Source organism: Neopsephotus bourkii, unplaced genomic scaffold (assembly GCF_033783945.1).
Source record: "Neopsephotus bourkii isolate Nb327-2 ecotype Australia unplaced genomic scaffold, CSIRO-AGI_Nbou_v1 NB_1572, whole genome shotgun sequence".
Classification (NCBI taxonomy): Eukaryota; Metazoa; Chordata; class Aves; order Psittaciformes; family Psittacidae; genus Neopsephotus; species Neopsephotus bourkii.
In genome coordinates this window covers 2,339,272-2,354,617 of record NW_026902048.1, presented here as the reverse complement: position 1 = coordinate 2,354,617, position 15,346 = coordinate 2,339,272, and the positions used below count along the sequence as shown (strand labels likewise).

At 43.1% G+C, this 15,346-nt stretch overlaps 1 protein-coding gene across 1 annotated transcript in view; it reads left to right on the top strand.

Annotated features, from left to right (window-relative positions):
* ALDH1A3 (aldehyde dehydrogenase 1 family member A3) overlaps window positions 1-13,279 on the top strand; it is a 31,141-nt gene extending 17,862 nt beyond the window's left edge. The window contains exons 7-13 of the mRNA XM_061371230.1: window positions 440-553; window positions 3,041-3,143; window positions 3,820-4,004; window positions 8,420-8,584; window positions 10,734-10,891; window positions 12,085-12,159; window positions 12,650-13,279. Coding sequence (XP_061227214.1) covers window positions 440-553; window positions 3,041-3,143; window positions 3,820-4,004; window positions 8,420-8,584; window positions 10,734-10,891; window positions 12,085-12,159; window positions 12,650-12,722 — 873 coding nt within the window. The 3' untranslated portion in view covers window positions 12,723-13,279. The remainder of the gene's footprint in view (window positions 1-439; window positions 554-3,040; window positions 3,144-3,819; window positions 4,005-8,419; window positions 8,585-10,733; window positions 10,892-12,084; window positions 12,160-12,649) is intronic.
* The last annotated feature ends 2,067 nt before the right edge of the window (window positions 13,280-15,346 follow it).

The following is a 15,346-nucleotide window of genomic DNA, read 5'->3' as shown; positions in this document are numbered from 1 at the left end:
CTGACTTCTTAATCCCTCTGGCCCCTGAAGAACCACAAACGTCAACCTTTGTTCAAAACAAACTTTCATTCAGTTATCCCTTGGCTCCAGCTGCACAGCAGTAGCTGGGGGCCAAGTTTGGCCAGAAGATTTCACTCTTGACTTGAAACTGGGACTTCTCCAAGAATTCTTACTGAAACTTGGCATTTCCTAAGCATGGCTGTTAGTTCTACCCATGTCTATTCCAGCTGGTAGCTCGCAGTCATGTTACTGGAAAGTCTGGAAAACAGGGATGTATCTCATATAGGCTCCTTGTCTGCAACTCGCAATTCTTAATTACAAGGAGCACAGTACAACTAATTCAAGCTTCCTGAGAACTGAACTGCACTCTCTGGAGTGCAGACTCAGCTCCACAGTGCTCGTAATCTCTCTACAGAGCTGTATTTAACCTCTGTTTTAGGTGGGTTTCCCTCCAGGTGTGGTGAACATTGTGCCAGGCTACGGCCCCACAGCTGGAGCTGCCATTTCTACCCATCACAGCATTGATAAAATTGCTTTTACTGGATCAACAAAGGTAGGTGATGGACTCCTCATGGAACACTTGCTGTTCCTTTTTGCATTCTCTTCTAAAACTGTCAGCCACATAAGACTAGACCAATGAAATACCAGTGATTTCTGCACAGCCATCACAATTTTCCATCACATTCCATGTGACAGGATTTCTCAGAAGTGTTTGGGATTTGTCTAACTGAGGTCCTTGTGCTAGTGATAATCCCATGTCTCTAAACTGAGTTTTGCCAAACCATCCCATTTCTGTAAGAACTGTAAGTAATAGATGTTCTGACATAAGGTAAGAGTCTCCAGGGGAGGCTGGCAGTGTCTTAGCATCATGTCATTGACCTGATGGAGCTTCTGGGCAAGTTTCCCTGCCAGTCCTGCCCTGCAAGCATGTGCAGATGGCAAACATGTCAGTCAGAGCCCTGAACAATTCTTCCTCAGCTTCAGTTACCTCTGAGGAGCTAGGACTTAAATAAAAACATGGCTCTGTGCCCAAGGCTTCCTCTGCTGACGTGGATGGGATTAACATTTGAGCTGCTTTTGAGACCTGTACTGTAAAGCACCTTCTATTCGTTTCTTCCTGTAAATAGCTACAGCTGCTTTGCTTATGAGAAGGTTTGGAAGTGAGACCTCTGTTTTGTCAGACACCTATAGCTGTCCTACATGGGGGAAAGGACCACATAGCTTGGACTTGTCCATGGAATTGAGCAGAGCTCTGACATGCAAAAAGAAAATCCTCAAACAAAAGCTTGCTTAGATATGTGAATCCTTTCCCACTCTGGATTTTCTTTGCAACATACACTTCACCCCCTGAAGAGGGGGACTGTCCAAAGAATGGAAATGCTGACACCAGTGGGTGCCGTTGAGGCAAATACAGTCTGTTCTCTTTTATTTCTTTGAGAAACATTATTCTGGGTGAGCAGTCATTTAATTCCTCCGTTCTTATGTCTATCCTACTAATTGCAGAGTGTGATCTAAATGTATAATGATGACAAATTACATTGAATGGTACTCTTGGTCGGTAAACGTAACTAAACACTCAAAAGCTGCTGCGTTTAACAACAGTACCATCTAGTGGCTTTGAGTATATGCTAATTGCGTTGCTTATCCCATAGGAGAAGCTGTGTTAAGCCCGTTTCTGTAGAGGGATCAAGGAAACAAACATGAACACAGTAAAGTAAAAGTTAACAATGAGCTTTTAGTGTCTTGGTAGTTGGTCTAATCTAGGAGTTTACCCAGTTACACGCTCTGTCCAAAGCCTAGATCAGAAACTTTTAGCCCAGATGAGGTGCTGGCTGTGTGAAAACAATAAAGTTTATAGCCTCATCCAGCCCACATGGATCTGTTTGGGTTTTTAATGAAAAAGGGTATCCAGTGGATTAGGAGGAGGAGGAAAATCTCAGCTGCTGGAGTCTGTAGGCAAAAAACTCTTACAGACATTGTGCTTGTCTTCCTAATCCATGGGTGTGCAGGAAACACCGAGGGAGACAGATTCTTTGCTAATGCATGTGTAATTTAGAAGTGTTTTCTTCCCCCTCCGCCCATCTGTGAGTTCAGCTGCATCTCTGCTGTATTTGCAGCACAACGCTACTGTTTCTGAGCCAGGAAGTGAAGCTAATTCAAAATATATTTTGACTTAGTTCTTAAGCCCCAGCTTGGGCTCAGGGCCAGCCTGGAAACACTGAGCTTAAACTCCACGAGAAGTTTCCCATCTAGATTTCTTTCTTTCCCTTAGTATATTAACACTACTCCTCTTCAGCCAGCTAGCTTGTAGGAATGCCTCTGGTGAAGCTATGTGTATCTGCAGCATGATGCATCACTTATTTCTGCTCTCTCTAGGACTAGGCTGCTGAGTGACTAGAATTGATCTGTACTGCTAGGTTCAGGAGCCTTGCTCCAGATACAAAAGCAAAACATGAGTAATGCAGACCTATAACTGCCAGAAGCTGCCCCATGCTTTCCTTGCTCACAGCTCCACTCCAGAGTAATTTTGAGGCAGAAATAAAGTGAGGATTGTCACATGCAAAAGTAAAATACAGGAAAATCAGTTACAGAATGAGGGAGGACATTCAAATACAAGGTCACACTTAAAAAATAACCTGCTTTAACAACTGAAGTTCCCAAATAGTTTTAGCCAGTACTGTTTCTAACAAAAGTAGATTGCCAAGTGATTCTGATGCTTGATTTATGCTGCTCTTGTGAGGAATTCTGTGTTTTTTAAATGGAAAGAGAAATTGCTGATTTGGTGTTAACTATTTAAAAAAAAATAGCACAGATTTTGGGGAAAATGTGATATGAAACTATTTTTCTGGTGAGGGATGGGGGAAACCTTTAGTTTGACATTACTTTGATTAAATTCTGGCAGCAGAGTAAATCCTTCCCTTCAGGAGAGGGTGGACAGATAAATCCCACCAATTCCACCCTTGTTAGCATCACACTTGACACAGCTAGTTAAGACTATTAGAGAAAGGGCTCACATTCTTTTTGTGTCTCAATGCTACAGGTTGGGAAACTGATCAAGGAAGCTGCTTCTAAAAGCAACCTCAAAAGGGTGACGTTAGAGCTTGGAGGGAAAAACCCCTGCATTGTGTGTGCGGATGCAGACTGTAAGTATTGGCTGCTGTGCTTACTTGCTGTAAGAGACTATGAGCATGGTGCTTTTTGTGTGTCTCTGTGTCCTTCGGCAGCCAGCAGGGCTGGTGTTTGCCACTGCATCCACCCCAGAGGCTGGAGGAAACATCAGTCCAAGGGCAAGATGCAGTTCTTTGCTGGAGCTCTTGCCCAGCACAGGCACCATTCCTATGGCAGATGAGGAGACCATTATACTATTGCTTGAAAGCCAGAGATATTTGTGCCATCTGCTAACTGAGCATTGCAAGGACCTGGTCCATCCCGGCTGTACAATAGAAGGGAACTCTGCTTTTTGAACAACCACTACTGAAACTACTCTTCAGGGACCAATGCACAGTATCTAGGAATCCACATGTGAATTCCCACAGCAAGGAAAAGCTGGTTACTGCCCTCAGTGTGTCCTTGTGGAAGAAAGTATCAGGAGCTATGGCAAACTCGATCTTGAGTCAAAAGGCAGGAAGGGGGGTGGAGTAAGTGACCTGGTTTGGGGGCAGCATTGAGGCCTTGTGAGTGCCTTCAAATGGGTGCGGACCATTGCCAGCATTGTTTAAGGAGTCTTTTGAAAAAGAAAGGCAAAACACGAGCCTGGAAACACTGAGAGGCTGGGACTGTGCATGTGCTAACACTTTCCCCTCCTGGGCTCTGTTGCAGTGGACTTGGCAGTGGAATGTGCCCATCAAGGCGTGTTCTTCAACCAAGGGCAGTGCTGCACGGCTGCCTCTCGAGTGTTTGTGGAGGAGCAGATCTACCCTGAGTTCGTCAAGCGCAGTGTGGAGTATGCCAAGAAGCGGCTTGTTGGAGACCCCTTTGATGCCAGAACTGAACAGGGGCCCCAGGTAACTGTGTGCCTGAGAATACTTGTTGTTTGGGGTTGTTGTGGTTTTGTTTCATTTTCCTTGTGTAAATATTATCCTTATGAATATGGTCCCAGCAGAAGTGCTGAGGGGTGAGTAATGTATCGTGGCTTTATTTTTCTCACTATTTTAAATATCAATTAATCACAACTGTTGAAATGTTATGTTGTAATTTTTTTAAACACAAATGTATTTAATTCATTTCTTATCCAGCTTTATGACTCCCTGGTACATTAATACAAAGCATATTGGAACAAGAAGCAATGCACAGAAGAGTGCAGCTGCAGAAATGGCCATTCAGCTACTTGGCTGTGTTGGTGATGACAAGTAGTTAGAGCCCAGGGATTCCTGAGTCCCCACTTTCCCTCTCTTCCTCTTCTCCTTTTCTGATCCTTTGGAGGATTTTCAGCTGAATTAGGAGGAAGAACCATGCCAAGCTGCTGTCATGGCCAGCCTTGTCAATGCTTCCAGAGCCTTCCTCTCATTTTTTCCTTTTGAAGCAATCTGAGCTGTGGTGGAGAACTCTGGAAGAAGATGATCCTTGGGTCAGATCTTCTAAAAGGGGCGCTTTCTGCTACTAAAAATAAAGGGGGAGTCCCAGAAATCTGTAGCTTAGACCTCCTGTTCTTAGTACTGCACTGTGAGTTTTTCTTCCTTGATGCTATCCCCTCAGAGAAGGGGGACATCTGCTTCTCCTTATCTGGATCTAGACTCATTTTGTGCATAGCAAAACCTCACTGCGTGTCCTCATGCATGTGGAATAAGACAATGTACATCCCCTGTTCATGCTGGGGCTACACCTATCCTTTAACTTGCCTAGAAAGAGATTTCAAAGTGCTCAGCAGTTTTAGGACAATAATCCCATGCTGGATCTTGCTTCAGCAGAGATGAGCTGACACTCAAACTGTTTCAATATCTGCTGTTACCTTCTTTCTGCTTAAGGGAGACTCTTTGCATACAGAGCTATAATTGAGGGTAGTACATTGGAATAGCAGTGTCTTGTCAGATTTTAAACATGGCCCATCTGTCCTCTTTCCTTGTTCTGGCTTACCTGTTCCACTTGTACCTAGGAGAGAGGGCACACAAACCTCAGCTTCTGTACATGCAGCTGTCAAACCTAACGTGGGAAGGCGTTAAGAGAGTGGGAGAAACTGTTAATCCGAAAGCTTTCATGTGGCTGACAGTGCAAAGTAACAACCACTTCCTCTGCAGCTATGGTTGCTCTCTGTCTGAAGCCTATGCTGTAAGATGCAGCACATAGGAATTCAAGCAGAGAAGAAAAATGATGCAGTGTCACAAGGGCTTAAAATGCCTCCAAAAGTAGCAGAGATTCACACCTGCCCACAGGTTACTGTTCAAATGTGAAGCTTGCAGAGCAAATTTTTCCTCTGTTCCTGAAGTAACCTGCTCTGCTGTGAGGGGTTTTTACCTTGAACTGATGGATAAGGGAAGACTCACCAGGGAAAATATTCTGTTATCTTCTCCTTCATCTTTCCCTGCCAGGCCTCAGTTGCTTCAGATCCAGGTCATTACTTTCATTCTCCTGTATAGGTCAGGGTGAACGTATATAATAGCATGACAAAAATGGCCACATGTTGCTGTGTAGACCCCATTCTGGGATGATCACTGGCTTAGAACCCAACAGTGGTAAGGAGCTGGGGCCAGCTTTAGCTGACAGTGGTTGTCACCCATGATCTTTTTGATCCTACATCAGCTCCAAGTGATCATAGCGAGACAACAGGACCTGCATTACACAGAGTTCAGAAAGTGTTTTACACTTTTTACAACCTCTGCAGTTCCACAAGAACTTAGAAACATGGTGCTGGGTGCAGCTGTTTTGTTCCTATATTGCACTGCTCTCGCACACTAGATCAGGGAACTGGCTGATTCAGGTCTAATCCAGCCTTTCTGAAAGTGAGCAAGGAAGGTTTTACTCAGGTCAGCTCCCTGATGTGGATTACTGTGCACTGGCACGGATGCTCATGCCATGAGTATGGGAAAAAGCACTGTGTCAGCTGCAGGATTGGGTTATGCTGATATAAGCTGCACTGCTCTGATCAAAATTAGGTCAAATTTAAACAGTATTAAATTTAAGCAGAAATGAGGCATGCTTCTGATGAGCCTCCTCCAAAACTCACATGGGTCTGACTGTGCTGGCTGGCTGCAATTCAAAGGACACCACAAGAAACCTGAGGGGTGATCAGGACTGTTTGAGTGCCAACCTCAAATGCAGACCAAGGGGTTTTGAACTCTGGATTCCTGTGAGCTGTATCACAGGAAGTAATGAAGTAATTCTGCACAGATGGCAAAGTGGTTAACCAGGGCATTATACAACTGTGAGCATCAGACTGCGTTAGATGAGACTAACATCCTGGTGGACTAAAACAGGGATCAGAGAAGAAGACTGGAATAGTTTTGTTGTTGTAGAACCCCAAATGCTGGGATTTGTGGACTGGAGGTCCTGGAATAAAACAAGCACCAAGGCTGCCTCATGGCAGTTGCTCTCCAGTGCTTATTCAGCCCAAAACCTATTGATTGTTTGCATTTTAAGATGGTGAATATTTTCCTTAGACTGTACATGTTTGTCTACTTTAGGATTAAAGCATGAAAGTAAAATATGTAAGTAGAAAGAGCCTGTGTCCACCAGATGGTTGTGTGATTATTCCATAGGATTACAAGAGCTAGGCTTGGAAAAGGAAAAACTTGCCCCTTGAAGTCTTAATGAAGCAAGATATGAAGATTTTTCACCATTGCAGTGATGCTTAGAAACCTCCTCCTCTTTTGAATCAGTTGAACAAATAGCAGGATTTGCTCCACCAGGTCATGTGTTTGTGATAGAAGTCAATACTCGAACCATAAATAATAGTGGAGTAGGGGACAGAATTTAAACAAGCCTTGCAAGCTCTAGTTACAACGACAAACAGTTCCACCCTTGCATGTCATTTCTGCAAATGTTTTCTTTCCCCAGTGTCTTTTCATCTAACTATAGTTTGCCTCGCAACAAGTTACAGCTGTATAAATATCCTTGTTTTGTTTTCTGTGATGTGAAGTGGATGGACTGGATTGCTCTGCATCACAGACATGCCAGGATGGAAAGCACTTGCAGATCTTTCAAGCTATTTACATTTGGCAGCTAAGCAACCAGGCAAATAGACAATGTGTGTGACACCTGCCAAACTTACTATGTGACACCCTGAGTCCAACACGAGGGCACGCATTTCCTCGTGCAGTAGCATCCAAGTGTTTTCTTGGGTAGCATTTTAACACATGAGAGAACATGAGCACTTAGTACAAGCTGTCCACAGCACATGTAATGCACACATCTGTATGGCAGGGGATGTGCTGTTCTCTGTTTTCACTCTGTACCAGAAGTACCCCAAGGACACCCTCCTGAAGCTTTGATATTTGTCTAAAAGCATGACAACTGGGATTGTGTGTGGCCAGGATTAACTAAGGACAGGATATAGTCTGTAATCTGGAGGAGTCCAGTGTGGAACACTCCATATAAACAGTCCCAACTGGCAGCTGGCCCTGCTTAGGGAGGGGTACTGAACCAGTACAAGCATCTGGAGGTACTTGGCATTCAGAATAACCTCCCAGGCTGCCAGGGCACCTTGGAGTCTTTTATTTCTCTATGAACTTGTCAAGGGTTTTGTTAGTTTTAGTTTAAGATAAGTCTTACCATCTGCAGTGTGCTGTGATGAGATGTTTCATCTCTTAATTATCCATCATGCAAATAGCATGTTCGTTTGAAGCCTGACAGTATCTATATGATTGTATGAGTATGGCTTCAGAGCAGTAGTTGTTCTGAAGTCACCCCATTAATATGGCTTATTTTTGAGGCTGGTCAACCAGTGTGTGACTGTAAAGAGTTGGAGGCAGAGCTCGCTGGGCTCTTCCAGCTGGGGACAGATAGCCGTGTGTGAAGCTGCACATTACAGCAAAGTCAGCTTAATAGTTTATATATGCTGATTCTCCCTCCCTTGCACTGTTTCTGTTGCTGATAGGATCCCCTGCTGAGCTAGCTGAGGTTGCTAGCCCAGCAAAACCCATCTCAGGCTGTCTCACGGTGCTACTAAGCTAAAGTTAGTGCATGGAGAAGGTCAGTAAGTCCCAGAGCAGGAGCGAGGTGAGCCATGGGAGTACATATCCAAGATGTGGAGGACGGGAACATACAAATAGCAGCAAACTATTAGACCAGATTGAACTATCACATGTAACTTCACCTCCTGTTTTCTGTGGCTCAGGACTATGCCTGCCTTTCAGCCTGCTTATTGCCTCACCTGCTTTGACAGTGCCCTGAAATGTGCCCCTGGGCCACATGCAGTGACTCCAGTCTCTGGAACGGTAATAATAAAGGTACTGTTGTTGGTTTATTTTCCTTCTGTGTCTGACAGATTGACCAAAACCAGTTTGATAAAATCCTGGAGCTGATAGAAAGTGGGAAGAAAGAAGGGGCTAAGCTGGAGTGTGGTGGTCTTGCCATTGAAGACAGAGGCCTGTTTATAAAGCCCACTGTGTTTTCAGAGGTGACTGACAACATGCGTATCGCCAAAGAAGAGGTACAGTACAAGTCACCTGAGCCTATATATGCATTTAAATGGGAAAGAAAAGAGGTATGGTTGTAGGTTGAAGTGAAAACCTGAGAGGAGAATAGAAATTTCACTTCTTTCAGTGTCTTAACAACTGCCTAATGCTGAAATCTATTCTACTAATGAAGTATCTGCAAGGTGAGCTTCAATCTGGAGTGTATGTGCATACGGAGGGGAACTGTGGGAGGAAAAGGAGAACAGAACAGGCAAAAACTCCTGTCACAATGTTTTAGCAGCAATTTTTGTGCAATGAATAGGTGTCTGTTTGCAGCCCTTCCTAATGCCTTGCAGCTTTCCCTCGTTTTGTTTGGTTTTCCAAAAGGAAAGTAGCCCCTCTGAGCGTATCTAGTGGACCTTAATAAACCCAGATGAAAATATAGTAGATAACACTACCCTCAAGCTTTTGGGTCTCATTTCAGGAAAACTTGCTATAATGCAAAATACAGGTGCATGCCTTACCTAGGTAAACACTGCTTCTGAATACGAATTAGTGGTAATGGAAGGCTTTCTGTCTGAACCCTTGATTTTTAAATATAGATGAATAAAAATAACTGTAACTGTGGCAGGCTGGAGCAATCTGTGTCTCCTTTGCCCTGAAGTTTTCAAGTTTTCTGAAGACAGTTAAGTTCTCCCACTCTACGCAGATGTGTTCTCACGCACCTCCTACTGAGTGGACTTGAAATTGCTCAGCTATGGTACATGCTGATTCAGCGTGAGAGAGGACAGGATGATGCGTGTTCTTGCTCCACTACTTAGTAAAAAAGGAGTTGCTTTATTGCAGAAAGGTGGGACAAGAAATCTGGGAGCTGAAGCTGGTGAGGAGGGAAGGAATGGCCCTGCTATTCTGCCACTGAAGAACTTTTCTCAAGTAACCTTAACGTCTGAAATGGTCCCTGATTCTGTTCCCATGGTGAAATCCCCCAGGATTGACCATTTTTTTCCTCTTTGAAAACATGGTCAAAACCAGCAAAGTGCAACTCTAATACTCTGGCTTTCATTATTCATATGCTGAAAAATTGAACAAGCTGCGTGTGATTAGATCCTGTGATATTCCTTTGAAATAGAAGTGAAGCTACTTTTCATCATGTTCCCCAAAGGAAAATAAGTAGTTGCCAAAGTCAAACTGGCACTTGTTTTTTACATTTTAGCCTAGTGCTTTTTATGGGGCTGCTTACTGTTCACTCCTGACAAAATGTTTGATGTCTCAGATCTGCCACAGAACCTGGGAAAGATACCAGTTAGTCTGGGCATGAGTTACAGTCTAAAAATAGAGGGAATAAGAGCTGAAAATCCCATGACAGGCCTTTTTGTAATGAACTGACTCCAAATCCCAAGTCACGGTTCATGAACTTTATCCAGTTTCATTCATTCTCAGTTTTGTTGCAAACGCACGTTCATCCTTTGCCTGGGGTCAAGTTAAGTACCTGGATATCCTAAAACGAAGGCGTTCAGAAATGCTTATATGAGCCTAAAAGCCAGCCAAACTCTCTGCCTGGTTCTCAAGGTGGCACAAGCAAGACTGTATGTCACCTTAGCTCAGGGTATATTACACTGCAAGATCATGCAGGCCAGAAAAGGGCCTCACCTTTGATACTGTACAGGATAAGAGTCACCATCCAGAAGTCGGGAAGCATTGTGTGTGCTTGCTGCCTTTATCCTGGCAACCTGGGTAGCCAAGTTTGTGGTCAAACACATGCTGGTAAATGCACTGCATGCAAATAAACTGCATACAGTCACAAAATCAGAGTTCAAACCAAGGAAGAAAACTTGCAATCCTGGAAATATATGAATTACTACTTGAGTACACTCAACTTCTGGGTTCAAAAGGAGAGTCATAAATGGAGTAAGGATGAATCATTTGAAACTTGTCCAGATCTTACTCTGCTTATTCTGATTGTTACAAATGATCTGCTAGTTGTTGGATCTTAGCTTGTATTAGCTACTGTAGCACATCACTGTACTTCCTTTGAAGTCAGTTTAATTAGGAGGTTTTAAAGACTATCAGTGACTTCTAGAAGACCAGGATGTAACATTTGAAATACAGTATCCAAACAAAGCACCTGATTGTGATTACTTCAAAATTGCCATGATGAGCAAAGGCTTTCCTCACTTTGTGCAGATTTTTGGGCCAGTTCAGCCAATTATGAAGTTCAAGAGTATAGAAGAGGTCATAAGAAGAGCCAACAGTACTGAGTATGGACTCACAGCTGCAGTGTTCACAAAGAATCTGGACAGAGCATTAACACTAGCTTCAGCATTGCAGTCAGGAACAGTCTGGTAAGCAGTGTGGGACCAGAGTGTGGGCTGGGATTTTGTTTCCTGGGAGCAGGGAGGGAGTATGATTTGGAATCCTGTGTGTGTGGCGCAGCTAAGATGTATTAGTCTGCCTAATTCCCAATATCCTACTTAAAAGCAACATCCGTTCATCAAAATAAGGTGGTAAAGACCAGACAGTCAGGCAAGAAACGGACTTTTTGTTCCTTCAGTCGATGTAGTTCTTTGACTGGAAATCCCTGGAAGTGTAGGGGTTGTAGTGAGTTCCATCGGGCATGATGCCTTTCAAAATCCTGTGTGAAGGCAAACAATTTTCACCATCTTTAGGAAGCATCAGAGGGGTCTTAGCTGCACAAATCAGCATGGACGGTAGATGGCATCATACCACTGTCAGAAAGATAGCTATTTTTTTGCTTATAAAATTACTTATTTCATATTAGAATCATTTTACAGAAGGAATCCTGATTTCTTTTTTTTCCCCATTTAAGGTAGGAATTTGATCTGAGATCTGACTTTGATACCTACAGAGGATTGATTTCAAGACTTGGTATCTGCCTCTGAGTAACATTTACATGAAAATGGGATGTTAGGCTTTGAAGGATATACATGCTGTACATACATGAAGGTGCAGTCCTACAGCACCAAGCCATAGCTGTCTCTCTTCAGTCATTTGGTCTTACTGAGATGCTGAGGAAGTATCTGCCTTAGCTTTTGCTACCTAATATCTACAGAGAAATGCCTGGCACTTCCATTTTACTACAACACAATTGTCTAATGGAGTCCAACTATTTTCTATACCTGGAAGTGGATGGTGGAGCTGCTCGTGAGTGTTTATAGACAGCCTTCTGAGTAAACATGTTCAGTGCAGAATGTGCTTCATTAAATTAGGGAATAGGTTATACTATTTATTTTAAGCACAGCTCTGAACGCAGCATAAATTCCAGCTCAAGCATGAATGCCTTTGCCATTTGGGACTATGAAGTGAGATGTAGGTCAGAGTGAGCACCACTCAAATGTTTTCTGTTTCTGACACAAAAGAAGATTTTAATTGCTAAAATCTGATTTTGCAAGTGTATGAACTGCATAAAGAGAAAACTGTCAGATTTCAGCCTTTTTTGTGGTGGTGGTGTTGTCATCATCATCTTGTTTCTCCTTGGAATTGAATTGTGGTTTTACAACTGATGTTTTTATTGTAGGATCAACTGTTACAACGCGCTCTATGCACAGGCTCCTTTTGGCGGCTTTAAGATGTCAGGCAATGGCAGAGAACTGTGAGTTTTGCTCAATGCTTTGTTTATATGTGGATGGTGAATGCAATAACTATGAAAATGTTGTTGAATTTGCTTTAAACTATTAGGCTTGCAGTATGCTGCAGAGGGAGGTGCTAAGCCAGTACAGTGTGGATGTAATGCATAGATGTGAAAACCTGAGTGGTGCCTTTTAGAGTACCTTCATCTGCTTTATAAGCTCTTCATTACTCCTGCTCAGTTAGCTCTACTTGTGCAAGCATTTGTTTCTTTCACAGTGGGGTGTAACTGTGTGTACTTTGGCATGTGTGCTTCGTGGTTATGAGCAGTAGCGGGTCAAACTGATAGCTGGTGTTAAGTTAGTTTAGATCTGGTTTTAATGCCCTGATGTCATTTACAGCAGCTGTCAATCAGAGGCTAAAATGCACTTGTGTGTAAATCTCTTATCTTAGGGGAGTACACATTAATAAGCTACAATTGCTTGTCCCCTTCCTTCCTCTCTCTTCTCTTCCAGCGGTGAATATGCTTTAGCAGAATATACCGAAGTGAAAACAGTCACCATCAAACTCTCCCAGAAGAGCCCATGAAAGCAGAAGGCCTGAATGTGACACTGAATGTGGCACCTGGGGGATGTGTTCAGAGCAAGGGAAGGGGAGGGGAGGAAGGAGAATGGAAACACCTAACTTTATTCCTCTAGAAACACTGAATCTACTGGACTCCATTTTGTCAACTGGCTCTTTGAAAACTGATTTAAGTGACCCTACTGGCAGCGCAGCACACACTTGTACTGCACAAGTCTCTGGCTGTCCATCTGTCTGCTACCTGTGACAGTGTTTGCAGGACTTCTGCTTTCAAACTGTACCCCCGAAGGACGTGAACATCAGTGGCGTGTTAGACAAGCTTCTGGTACTGTTAGCACGAGGTGCCCCTGCCCATGGCAGGGGGTTGGAACTAGATGATCTTAAGGTCCTTTCCAACCTTAACTATTCTATGATTCTATATGGGTTTCACTTGGCTTAAATGGACTTGAGTGGTTGGGTTAATACAACGTGACTGAAGTTGGCAGAGTTTGTGTGAAGACTGCAGCAGGAGTTCAGAATTTCAAGCTTTCATGGGAGGATTGGTAAAGAAATTCCCTTTGAAAGAGCTATCTTGGTCTCTCTAAAGATACACGCATTCTCCATAGTGGTGATATTCTAGCCCTGAATGAGATTTGTGGGATTTTCCTAGAGGACTACTTTAGGGCCAGTATTTCACCCAGCAGAGCTAGACTTTATAAAGTGTCCTTGGAACCTGATGTTCTGGTGTGCACACATGCTGCAAATGCAAGGTACTGACTTTCTAACCCTTCTAGCTCCCAATGAGTCATAATTGTATCTCAAACCTTCACTATAGCACTTTTTGCAAGAGGATTTTGCACTGTACTTACCATGATGACACCAAGTTGAATGCTAAGCATGTAGCATGGTAGATACCCCACAGAAAATATCCCACACCAGTCCTTCTGATTTGAGGGAGGGAGCTGAAGAGCTGCAAGAAGCTGTCCTGCTTGCTCTTTCTCTGTAACTTTCAGGCTTTTTGAACATCTCTTCATTTTTGAGCCAGAATTATTATTATCAGAGTAACACCTGTAAGCTCTCCTCACTGCTCTTTTAATCCCATATGAATATAGCTTAAAATACATTTCTGGAAGTACAGTATGAAAAGGCAGGTGCTCCCAAGCACACACTCAGTGCTAAAGATGTGGGTGTACAAGCAGTTATCATGGAATAAGCTATGGCTGGACTAAAATGTGTCAGCAGCTTTGCAGTAATTGCCCCTGCGAGCACTGTCATCTTGTGCAAGCACAGAGTAGCTGGTCCTTCACCGAGAACTAAACTGCCTGGAACTGTATAAGCATGCTCGTACATGAATAGCATCCACGGAGTGGCTGTCACACCAAGTTCATGCCTTAGTCTCTACTGCACTAACTTCTTTGCATGCCCAGACTTTACTATGAGATTAATGACAAGCCACCAGTTCCTGGGCTCCCTACTCTCCCTCCTCCTCCTGCTGATTCTGTACTGGAGAACTACTGGCAAGTGTATGGGAAGTTCCACATTTGCAGGAGTTAGTGGTGCCAGCTTGTTAGGGAGTTCAGCTGATCTCACTGGGATTCTCTGAGAGCAAACCAACAGAGGTTCCTTACAGCCATCAACAGATCTCCATGGATAAAGATTCTTGCCTGGAGCCTTCCAGATGTCAGTGCCTGAAGCAGAAATGCAGGTCTAACTTCTCTTCTCTGATGCAAGCAAGGGTTTAACCAGTACCTTCCTTAGCTCAGAGATGTACCCAGTCAGTAACAAGTTCTGCTGCATGAGTGGACCTTTTTTTTGGAGGAGGAAGGAGGTGGTAAGTAAGGAAAAACTTTGCATGAGCCTAAACATCCTTATTAGTGAACATTGAAACTGCACTTCAATCCTGCTTAACTTCTTAAATGACATACCTCCAGCAGCAGTGCATAACATGGGCATGTGAGACAGGTAAATCTCCCCATCCACTGAAGGAAATGTCCTCCCATCCCCATGAAAGGCCAAATGGGAACATTGTAAATAAGTTTCTATGTTTTGTAAAACACTTTTAGAGTGCAAACAGCATCTCAGACAAACGTTTTACTTTTGCCTACTGGATGGTTTTCTAGGGCTGCAGCCAGGAGGGAGAGAAGGCAAACAGTAAAAGGCTGGTTATCTTGCTCTGTATTTTTGATGGACAATGGTTGAAACCAAAATCATCAGAGGTTCTGAAGTTCCTAGTATTCTGGCTTTATATGTATGATATATATTTCACCTCTTTTTTCTTAATCAAGTTTTTAAAAAGTCAATGTATCTCCTATTGTATAAATCAGGGTTTGACTCTACACACTGAATTTTGTAAGTTATATAACACTAGACACTAACTTTAAGATAACCCCTTAGCGGGTATATATTCTTCCATTGCACACCAAGGCTTTCATATGAAATACTAGGTTTGGGTTTTTATATTAAAAAAGAACTATATTTATAAATTAGGAGACAGTTAATCTAATGTATTTTTATAGCTAAAGGTACAGGAAAATGCTATGTTTAAACCTCATGTATATATTTAGACTCTGGGTATCTTTTTGTAATAGTTCTCATTCCTAATAAATGTTTAACTTTGTGAAGTGGTTTCTAAATGCTGCACGTTGAAGGTG